This window comes from Malaya genurostris, chromosome 3 (assembly GCF_030247185.1).
Source record: "Malaya genurostris strain Urasoe2022 chromosome 3, Malgen_1.1, whole genome shotgun sequence".
Classification (NCBI taxonomy): Eukaryota; Metazoa; Arthropoda; class Insecta; order Diptera; family Culicidae; genus Malaya; species Malaya genurostris.
Window position 1 is genome coordinate 235,230,607 of NC_080572.1, and position 12,232 is coordinate 235,242,838.

Genomic DNA, 12,232 nt, shown 5'->3' on the forward strand with positions numbered 1-12,232 from the left:
ATGTCAAATAAACACTAGCCAATTGTAGCTAATGATCGGACCTACGAACAAAGGGTTTAGCCGATGGGTTTGTCACATTTAGTGTTCGAAATATTGCGAATCGCCATTTCCGCCCCGTGGCCATTTTCGCCCCGGTCTCCCCTATTTATATTCGCCGCGTGTTGTCACTGTTCTTTCTGACGTTTTGTATTGCGGCGGACCGAAATTCGATGCGTTAAAGATTTGAAATTCTGTATTAATCTTTTGATATGAAAAATACATTACATTTTAATGGGAAAATACAGTACAAATTTAAATACAGTACATTTAAGAGAAGCAAATAGTATGCAGTATTCGGGTCAAAAAATACAGTACAATACTGCAAAACACAGTACGGATACGAGCGTTACCCATACCCTACCCGAACCCGACCAACAATTTGTTTTGGTACCCGAACCCGACCCGTACCCATCTGGTTCGGGTAAAAATACCCGAAACCCGACCATCTCTAATTTGCATCGAATGATGCATTGACGACAAATAAATAAATGCAGAATACATTGATGAACACATTTGAGATTTGTGACCAAAAACAGTGCTGTTTTTTCTCGTTAGACCGGAGATTTTCGACCGCCCGTGTTATAGGATTCATTGAAAGCAATCTGTCGTTCATAAATACCCAAGTAACAAACAGTGTTCTAGCGCTGATTTTATTAACTCTTCTCGCAACGATTATGTGATAAGAAAAGCGCAGTTTTCTTGTATGATTTACAACAAGTTTCTTGTTTCATATGTGCCACAACAGTAATATTTGCTAAGAGAAAACCGGAATTGAAACTGCTCAAATGATCTTGTCGTACAGTCAGTTGAAAAACCGGATGTGAAACTTAATCCATTTAGGTTTTTGAGTTGGCTTCACAAGCAGTAATATGCATGAATTTTACATCCCTTACAAAAACGTGTTGAATCAATTGTCTAACATATCTAACAAAATTACCCGATCTGAAGCAATTGTGATACATGCCAATTATAACAAGTTTTAATTGTTACTTGGGTACCACCCTCAAAAAGCAACACACTTGGCTAAATTGTCCGTTCTCTCATTGCCTTTAATAGAGCAATGTGCAGAAACCGAAGCTATTATGATTAGATAATTCTAATTCTATGACACTCAAGCTGTAATGAACTGTGCTTTATTAACAGGTGCAGGTCTCGACGAAAAGCCAGTTTGACAACCTTTATTAGAGATCGTTTACTAATTGATTGCTCTAAAGTTTTGCCAATGTATTTTTGTGTAAAAAATAATTGAAATAAATACTTTCATTACACTAATCGTATCTTCTTTTTTGCGGAACACACTGTTAGAATAGATAAAATTTTCCTTCGAAATAGATAAAATTTTAATTAAGAACTACTTTCTTTGCTTTCTTTGTGATACACTTACTTATATAGTTATTTTTTTTTCATTTTTCAGAGCCGAAGCTGGGCTAGCCGAGCCGTAGAAGCTGCAGCTTACGAACAAAAGCATCATCCTCTGGAACGCGTAAGGGCAAGTGTGTTGGAAAGGTGTGTTTAGATAGACGCAAGTGACGATTTGAAGTGAATTAAGATAACACCAAAACTAAGTAACATAAAGAACTACACAAGTGATTACGATTAAAAAAAAAAAACAAACAAAAAAAACGGAAGCCAAAAAGCAAAGTAACAAGTATTGTCTATTGATTTTCGAAAGTTACGATTGCGTTGTCATTCTATTTCGGTTTTGGTGAGCAATCGTGTTTTGGACTGAACTCTGAAGAGACGTTTCATTTCGAGTTCTACGTTGGATTCCGCCATCACACGGTTTATAATAAGTGCGCCAACATTCAACAATAAACTGAGAAAACACGTGATTAAATATCCGGACAACTGAAGAAAACTACACCCAAGTACAAAGTACCACAGAAAAAAAAATATAACAAAACTTTTCAATTCAAACAAGGGATACATAACACATTGCGTTAAGTTGATTTTTTAAATAACAGAGTACGGTTAGGACTTAGTTGATAAATTTACCACTTTTGCTCTTCGTGAATTCTTTCTTTCTAAAACAAAACAAAAACACTGAAGAAATAAGTGAATGTGAACGGTGTGTGGTGGTCTGTGCAGCAAGAAGTAAACCAGTTTTACACAAGGTACGAACTCTATAGGAAATATTTAACAAATCTGAAAGTCTAAAGTGGAAAAACAAGAGAAATTTAAAATTCTGAAATATAAAGAATACAAATAAAACCATTCTGTGATAAAGTTTAAAAAGTAAACAAGTAAACAAAAGTAAGCTACGTTTATTGATGCAAATGTTAGTCTAAGCTAAGAAGTAAGTGAAAAACCCCCATCCCCTGTAAAGGGTGCTACACGAAATAATAATAATAACACTAAGCAAAACGAAGAAACACGACAAACAATAGGTGAACAGTGAAGGGAAAAAAAGGGGAAAACATTTCCTAACGTAACCAGCAGTGGACGGAACGGAAAAGACTAAGTGAACTAGCGACGAAAACAAAACCGTAACCGGATAGTGATTCCTTTTACATATAGAAATTATTTGCCGATAAGCAACCGATTAGCTTTTATTTATCGAATTTTCCTCTTGTTTTTTATTGTTTAAGTTGAGTTTGCAAGTGAAAGAACAAAAACATTTGTAAAAGAATTTACGATAAGGCTGATTTGTGAATATAGAAACCAAATTAAAATAATAATAATAATAATTAGTGGATGAAAGCAACTAGATAAAAACAACCATTTTGCTTCGTAATAAGCAAATAAGTCGCTATCCTCATAAATAAAACAATATTAACACAAGTGAGCAATTGTGCATCTAGTGAACAATTGATTTGTGCTTTAGCTCGACAGCAAACGGAAACGGAAACGACGTACCGCGAGGTTCCGTAAACGATCGATTGAAATACCACCGAGTAATCGACGTCTGAAGAGCGCAGTAGTGTAGCGATACATATTAGAACTGGTTTGGTTACAGAATTTGGTGTAGCGAAGTGAATGTGCAGAGATCTTCAGTGAAGAGAAAAAGTTCTAGATCCGGGTAGAACTGATACCGTCGCGAGAGAAGTGAGTGTAGTGTGATCGTGATCGAGTGGGATCAGAGAAGCAGCAATTAATTACAGTTCGAGTACAACAGGTGAAACCCAAACCGTCAAAGTGGACGCACTGTCGCGCTCTCGGCGGGTGACGGGACCGATTCCGGAGACGCTGTTGAACATGGGAAGCCAAACGAAACCATTCCGCTCCGGTGATGGTGAGTTCCGTTCTATTTTTTTACCATAGTCTACTGATTTATTTTGTTAGGAGCCTAGTGCGGAAGATTTCAAACCTAATAACTGGCAGCTGCCATGACGAATTTATCAGTATGATTTGGAAAGCGTATTTCTGCGTCCGTTTTTTTATCTATCAACATATTTTCACTATTTTTTTATTTGATAACATTTAAAGGCACACTGCTTAAGCTCTAAGATGCCGATGGCAGCTTATTTTCTCTATGTTATTTATCACTTTTTATTATTAAGAAATCACACTACACTACTAATCAATTTACTTTTCTTATTCGACTCGTCCCTGCAGCGTACTTTTTACTGAACTGCAGGCAAAAACTTAAAAATTCAACTTGAACCGCCAAGTAGACGTAAAATTTAACGAAACACTATTATTCGATGACCTTTCTCTTGATGGAATGGTAGACTCGTTATCATCTTGTGAGGCTTGGGGCTATTGTTTCTCTAATCGCGTCTTTGTCCATTGATTCGACGTCACTGTTGCAGCTTTCATCGCTGTAGTTGGTCTTAAAATGGTGTCTTCAAATATACCAACAAAAAAATCAAATATGAAGAAATTACCTTATTTGAATGCATACGTAATACATGCATACCGTTTGGTACGTCAGGAAAAAGTTCCTTTTTAAGTACCTCTCTATGGGAAGAATCTATCGAGAGAAAATCGTTCACAAGCCCATCAATAGTATTGTCCTCAACATACATGGTCATGTAATATGTGACTAGTGGACTTTGTTATTTCTTGCCCTGAATTAGATTATTTCCGATCCGTGTTCCTTTGTAAGCTGCACGTACGTTGCACTATCTGTTTTGTTCAACTGCAGTTTTTGTACCGTTTTTAGATCGAGGTGCATTTTTTTCCTTCATTCCGGTTTCAATTTCGCTTAATGGCGGTCGAATACTACTTTTTCTGAGGGTAATAGCAATCTTTCTTGGTCAAAAAGTCACTACCGTTCAGATCTAGTGAAATCTCGAATAATTTTTTTAAGTCGACTTCGAGAATTTGAGACCGCGTTACTTCGGAAATCCGCGTAGAAAAAAATCGCAAAACGAAAAAAAAAATTATGCCAAATGTCTTAGAAGATTACACCAGATCTCGACGTTTCATGCATTTCTAAGACAAAATATGAAAACTGCGTAACTTGGGAAACCCGCGTAAAAAAACGCTTCACTTCGAAAATCCACGTAAAAAAACTACGTAACTTCGAAAATCCACGTAAAAAAAACCGCGTAACTTCGGAAATCCGCGTAAAAAAAACCGTGGAAATCCGCATAAAGAAGTCACGTAAAAAAACCCACGTGTAGTACTTGTGCTACATGTGGAACGTTCCTGTTAAAAGAAGAGATTTTACTACACAAAAAATTTCGATCACGCCACAAACTGTAGTATTTACTACATGTTTTCGGTAGGTAGCTCTAAAGGTTGCTACTCGCGAGTCTGCCGATTTAGTGAAGTATAAAAATTAAAGAAGGGAAATTTTTTCAGCAGTGGGTAAGTTTCTTGCTTTGCGTATGCTTATGGCACCCTTAAGCGAGTCCGCATTGAATCTTGAACGTACAAGTAGGTGGAAAACATCAAATTTGTGCCCGCAAAAATAGCAGCTTTGCGCACCCATACAATTGATATGATGTGTTCAATGTGATGCCGTGCGATGGTGTTACTGAACTGAAGATTGATTTCGCTCCAGTTCGCTTTCACATCTCATCCAAGTCAGTTGATAAAACAAAACCGCTTACGTTCGGGACAGAAGAAACCAAGTACCGTATTGTGTAGTGAACAATAGAACGACCTCGAAATGAGTGAACCAAACGAACAAAAGCTACCGCCGACACGAAAGAATACAATTGTTGTTGACTTCAGGCACGAGAACTTGAAGGTTTGCTTAAAGAGCAAATGCATCTTGACATTAAACTTATGCAATAAGACAAATAATGTTGTTTACATCCAGTTTTATAAAGTGTTGGATGAAATTCAATTCGCAAAAGACAATAACAATGTGCACTATGTGGAGCACGAAAACATTAAATACAACATTCAACTTGAACCGCCAAGTAGACGTAAAATTTAACGAAACACTATTATTCGATGACCTTTCTCTTGATGGAATGGTAGACTCGTTATCATCTTGTGAGGCTTGGGGCTATTGTTTCTCTAATCGCGTCTTTGTCCATTGATTCGACGTCACTGTTGCAGCTTTCATCGCTGTAGTTGGTCTTAAAATGGTGTCTTCAAATATACCAACAAAAAAATCAAATATGAAGAAATTACCTTATTTGAATGCATACGTAATACATGCATACCGTTTGGTACGTCAGGAAAAAGTTCCTTTTTAAGTACCTCTCTATGGGAAGAATCTATCGAGAGAAAATCGTTCACAAGCCCATCAATAGTATTGTCCTCAACATACATGGTCATGTAATATGTGACTAGTGGACTTTGTTATTTCTTGCCCTGAATTAGATTATTTCCGATCCGTGTTCCTTTGTAAGCTGCACGTACGTTGCACTATCTGTTTTGTTCAACTGCAGTTTTTGTACCGTTTTTAGATCGAGGTGCATTTTTTTCCTTCATTCCGGTTTCAATTTCGCTTAATGGCGGTCGAATACTACTTTTTCTGAGGGTAATAGCAATCTTTCTTGGTCAAAAAGTCACTACCGTTCCTATTTTGTTCGGAAAATCTTTTTTTTTTCTTTGTATTTTCTTATAGTAAAACATTTTGAGAATATGCTGTGAAATTTATCTTTGCTTATCTCATACTGCGAAGAAATAAGAGCTCGGCGCATAGGCCAAAGATTTGTGCTTCGAATGACTGAAAAACTTGACAAAACATTCTTGAAATGTTTCATTGTTACAAAATACGAAAGAAAAAATATGATGTTTTGAAAATGTTAGACTCTGCGGGCTCCCTAGACTAATAAACTGTTTCCTTCAATGTTCTAGCCAAAAAACTTTAAACGCGTTTTTTCTCGAAATCAGACTTTGGAACGATTCATTCATTTTAGTTGGTTTGACGTAAAATCGTCATAACTAAGTTCAGTTTTTGCAATGACTGAGCGGAAACATATATTGGAGAAGCCAAATTAATAGAAAACTTAACAGAAAAGATGATTTTTTGGAAAAAAATACGTTCAGAAACAGAACTCGAACCTGCGTTCTTATGCATTCCGTGCATACTGGCTACCATTTCGCCACCCTGAACCTTGTGATAGACATAGCTTTAAAACATGGCTAGGCATGATTGAACGTACATCGAACATGGTCTACATCCTGGCCGTCTCCCGACCGTTTCCCGGTATCAAAAACCAAAAACCGACGTTACCACAGTGAGTTTGTTTGGCCTTCAACTAACAAAATCTACAAATTTGAAATATCGATATGACTTTTATTTCGATATCTCCAGAGCTTCCAGAACCGGAAATTGGGATCCTAGTAAGATTTTAAATTTCATTATTTTTGAATCCATTATAAAACGTTCTCGTTATCTTCTAACTCCGGAACTGTTAGTCGGAATGAAATTCAATAGAGGACTGCCGAGCCATAGAACCTCGGCAATAAACGTCTGCCGAACCATAAGTTTTTGAATTTCGACTCAACCATCTAGTGAAGTGTGATACATTTTAATGCCACAATTGTAAATGTTTGTATGCGTATTTTTTATCGATAATTGAAACTATCAAAGAAAATTCAACCAAATTTTTTTTCAAAAGTTATCTGTATGAAGCTTCGACAGCCTGGCCTCCGGCAAGTTGATCCATTTTTCTCACAAAATGATTCAAAGTTTTTTTGAGAAGATTCTCCGTTTAGGGTGGGTCGCCCAAAATATCCAAACCATGGGACGTTGGGAGGATTGGTGGTCTTTGATACAAGGTCTGCCGGTCAATCTCTTTCATAGATTTCTTGGCATAATGTACTTAGAACAGGTACTCAGGTACTCACTTTGGTTATAAAAAGCAAAGCCCTGGTATTACATTCCTGTAGTGGAATTTGACCTTCTGTTTCAACAGACTACGCAGCCGATTCAGTGTGTACAGAACCATTGCATGGCTGATGCTACGATTCTACTGACACTACGAATCCTTCCAGGTCGAGGCACGAACATACGACAACTGGTTTGTAAGACCAGTGCCCTATGCATTGAACCGCCAGCCCGGGACGTTATACCTATGTTCTATTTCCAATTCTGGAAGCACTGAAAGGAGCGACTCAAAGATTTCGGAACGGAATTTACTTCGATATCTCATAGATGGCAGACTTGATTTCCGTAAACTTCGATGTTCCATAGGCAGATTTTATTCGGATCTACTTCCGGTTCAGAAGTATAAAACAGGGTGACAAGTGATCGGGAAAATACCGAGAATTGCATTAAAATTGCAAACCGGGAAAAATATTACTAACCCAAATGTGTTACACAATTTTCAGCAGCTTAACTTTTTTTATTTCCAATATTAATTTTTAATTCCCAATGTTGCTTTCGAGCGAGAAGTTCAGTAAAAGTGTTAAAACAACTTATTGGGCCGTATTAATAAAACGAAGCAAGATTAAGTTTTGGTACACTGAGGTCTCTTTTTACGTGGGGGATACGCACCGCGTTAACAAAAACCGCGTAACTTCGGAAATCCGCGTAAAAAAACGCAAAACAAAAGAAAAAATTTTTTTGATGCCAAATGTTTTAGAATCGCATGAAACGTTCAGATCTAGTGAAATCTCGAATAATTTTTTTAAGTCGACTTCGAGAATTTGAGACCGCGTTACTTCGGAAATCCGCGTAGAAAAAAATCGCAAAACGAAAAAAAAAATTATGCCAAATGTCTTAGAAGATTACACCAGATCTCGACGTTTCATGCATTTCTAAGACAAAATATGAAAACTGCGTAACTTGGGAAACCCGCGTAAAAAAACGCTTAACTTCGAAAATCCACGTAAAAAAACTACGTAACTTCGAAAATCCACGTAAAAAAAAACCGCGTAACTTCGGAAATCCGCGTAAAAAAAACCGTGGAAATCCGCATAAAGAAGTCACGTAAAAAAACCCACGTGTAGTACTTGTGCTACATGTGGAACGTTCCTGTTAAAAGAAGAGATTTTACTACACAAAAAATTTCGATCACGCCACAAACTGTAGTATTTACTACATGTTTTCGGTAGGTAGCTCTAAAGGTTGCTACTCGCGAGTCTGCCGATTTAGTGAAGTATAAAAATTAAAGAAGGGAAATTTTTTCAGCAGTGGGTAAGTTTCTTGCTTTGCGTATGCTTATGGCACCCTTAAGCGAGTCCGCATTGAATCTTGAACGTACAAGTAGGTGGAAAACATCAAATTTGTGCCCGCAAAAATAGCAGCTTTGCGCACCCATACAATTGATATGATGTGTTCAATGTGATGCCGTGCGATGGTGTTACTGAACTGAAGATTGATTTCGCTCCAGTTCGCTTTCACATCTCATCCAAGTCAGTTGATAAAACAAAACCGCTTACGTTCGGGACAGAAGAAACCAAGTACCGTATTGTGTAGTGAACAATAGAACGACCTCGAAATGAGTGAACCAAACGAACAAAAGCTACCGCCGACACGAAAGAATACAATTGTTGTTGACTTCAGGCACGAGAACTTGAAGGTTTGCTTAAAGAGCAAATGCATCTTGACATTAAACTTATGCAATAAGACAAATAATGTTGTTTACATCCAGTTTTATAAAGTGTTGGATGAAATTCAATTCGCAAAAGACAATAACAATGTGCACTATGTGGAGCACGAAAACATTAAATACAACATTCCAGTATGTATGGAAGATAGTGCTATAGAAGTGCGTGTGCATGATCTTCTCTCAAGCGTCACCGATTCATATATTCGCAAAACTATGTCCCAATACGGAGATTCTCTCTATCGAAAAAGAAAAGTGGAAGAATTTTTTCCCAGGTATTCTAAATGGCGTACGTTTATTACGCATACACTTGAAGAGGCCTATACCTTCTTATGTGATTTTCGGTCAAAATACAAGAATTCCGTGCAAATCACTTGTTACCTATGACAATCAGATGGCCACATGTCAATATTGCCAAAAAGCTGTTCACTACGGTAAGCCGTGTGATAAACTGGACAAGGAGACAACTATACCAAAGGACAACGGTGCTTCCTTCACACCAACCCCAAGCAACCCCAGTGCACCTGTGACAGCCACCAACAACAATGAAGCAACGAATCCATTATCATCCCCTATAGAACAAAGTACACCAGCTGCAGATAATAACTTACCCTCCAACCAACCAGCAACTGCAACCAATGTACAACAAGGTGCATCTACAGCAACTAGCAACGAAAAGAAGACGGAAATCGACAACAATACCATGGATGACGCGACGAACCACAAACGAAGTGCCCCTCAATCCTCGCAGGAGGGAAATGGAAGCAAATAGGCCTGAATAAAAATGTCTTTGAAAAAAATAATTGATTTCGCTCCAAGCTGACGGGGTCTGCTATATCCTATTTATATATCGAGATACCCGTAAAATACTAGCGAGTCTATCAATTAAAGGCTTCAATTAAACAAATGTATTTCAATAACCGGGGAAACAGTTTGGGCATTCTGCGAGATTGACGTAGCACTGCATTCGAGGCGTGAATGGATATTGTAGTGCTAAAAAGTACCATTTGATTTCCAAAGATTGCGTTTGTATTCTGGAAAGTAGGGCGGTGACTTAAGGCCAGTGATGGACCAGCACACGAGCCAGCTCTCATACAGTCCGTGTGCTGTACGTTTTGAAAAACACGCACACGAAGTCTGAAGCACACGCTCGTGTGCTGTGTTGCTACTAGATCGGGAGTCGTATGCTTCGAAGAACCAGCTCGCGATGCTGGCTCATGAGCTGGAATGGGGAGCTAGCTCGTGAGCTGGCTCATGTGCTAGCTCATATGCTGACTTGAGTGTCGGTTTTTTTCTTTATTTAATAATATAATATAATTTTTAAGCACACAGTGTCCGCTCTTGTATTGTGTCTTGTCAGTAGGTGGACTACACAAATAGCACACGCTCATGAGTCTGGTTTGAAAAGCACAGCACACGAGCTTAATAGGCACACACTGCAGGTATAGAGCAGCTCGTGTGCTGAGCTCGGACATCACTGCTTAAGGCAGTTTTCTAAATAAGTTCTTTACGTTACTTTTGGAGTCCTGAAAAGGACCGTTAGTGGTTTTGGAGTCCTGGAAAAGATTATTTAGTTACGGATGATTACGTTTGTATTCCGGGAAGTAGAACGCCATTCCAAGTCATTACATAAATATTACATAAATATAATCGTACCATAAGTCGTACAATCGCTCATAAATTTCAATATTCTATACATCTCAATATTTGAGTGAAAGAAACTGTCAAAATGCTGTACGCTGTAAACCAAATTGCGGAATTCTCTTCGATATTAAACACTATTCGGAACATTTTTCTCGAACGCGATGCAGCCAAATACTAGCTTTATTTGGTGCGAATTTCGTACGGCGAAAAGTGCACAATGTTTGTATAATGTTTCCCATCGTTATCCATTTTTTGTTTTCTTTTTCCACAATGCAAACGACCAGCAGCTGGATGACGCAATCGCTCGAACTGCTCACCGTGCCGGTTGATTCTGAACTGAATCAATGTTGGTTAAGAGCTTTCCTTTCACGTGATTTCCTTTGTAGCTTTTTCACAAATGGGCGGTCCTAACGGCCACAAAAATAGCAACATACAGAATTTTGATGTCAATTTTTTTTCATTTTGGGTTTGCATATTTCATTGAAATAAACTATGAAGTTGCTGTACGGGATTCATTTCTGGCATCCAGAAGAGCCAAATTATGGAATTCTCTACGATATCAAACACTTTTTCTTTCTTCTAGTTCTACTGTTTAATCTTGCGATTTTTTTATTCTCATTTTATGTTATTGCTCGTCGTTCAAGATTTTAATTTGCATAAATCATATTCACTTGTTTCTTCCGTGGATGCTATTTCAAATTTGCAAAGTTTTGTGGTAGTCCTTCCCCGTTTTGCATCCAGCTCTCACATTTTCCAGCTGGATGCAAATATCCAGCTCTCACATTTCCTGAACAAATCTTTGGCAACATCCTTTTTTGCGAGCATGGCGCTCTCATGCGAGTCCGCATCGAATTTCGTACATAGAAGTATAGGGGAGAGAAATGTCAAATTCGTGCGTGCCAAAATAGCAGCACTGCGCACCCCTACAATTGACATGATATGTTGAATGTGATGCCGTGCGATGGCGTTGCTGAACTGAAGATTGATTTCGCTCCAAGCTGACAGGGTCTGATTCGGACGTGGCCGGTGCCGGTATTGATCATTCTATTCTATGGTTACCAGAAGTTGTACATTGAAAAATGATTTGCCAATCCCAGAACTGATCATCTAGAACTAAACAAAGTCGGTTATGTTATATCGGTTAAAATCCCGTTGTGACTTATTACTAGTTAAATAGTATTGAGAGGTTCACAAATCGCATCTTCGCCGATTATGTTGTCGTCGTCGTTGTTATTGTTATTGTCTTTGATGGTGTCGTTTTTATATCTTTAGTATTGCTTGGAAAGTCGAAATCGGCGTTGATTGCAGTAATTTTGCCTTGTTTCACAATCCTTACAGTTAGTGCTTTAGTAAATGAAGACTGTTTATGTTCGGTGGTCACACTGCTATTTATATATGTTAGATCAGGAGTACTGGATTCACCACTGGCTGGTGCGGAATAATTGTTTTTTGTTGAAGGTGACGTTTTTCCCAGTGTCAGCGCAGAGTTCACCGTAAAATACCTGGTTGTTCTCATAAGGCAAAAAATGCAAATCAAAAATTTTCACCTTCGAACATATTCGAAAAAGTCATATTTGGAAAACGCGTTCGGTACTCAATTCAAAATTTTCGACAAAATATTTACAAGAAATATACAACAATGTTGT

The 12,232-nt window shown here is 38.0% G+C and overlaps 1 protein-coding gene across 2 annotated transcripts in view; it reads left to right on the forward strand.

The window, feature by feature from the left end:
- Positions 1-12,232, forward strand: part of LOC131434669 (cold shock domain-containing protein E1) — a 44,213-nt gene that overhangs the window by 14,705 nt on the left and 17,276 nt on the right. For both annotated transcript variants that reach the window (XM_058601641.1, XM_058601642.1), the window contains exon 3: positions 1,454-3,271. In XM_058601641.1, the coding sequence (XP_058457624.1) occupies positions 3,235-3,271 (37 nt within the window). In that variant the 5' untranslated portion in view covers positions 1,454-3,234. The remainder of the gene's footprint in view (positions 1-1,453; positions 3,272-12,232) is intronic.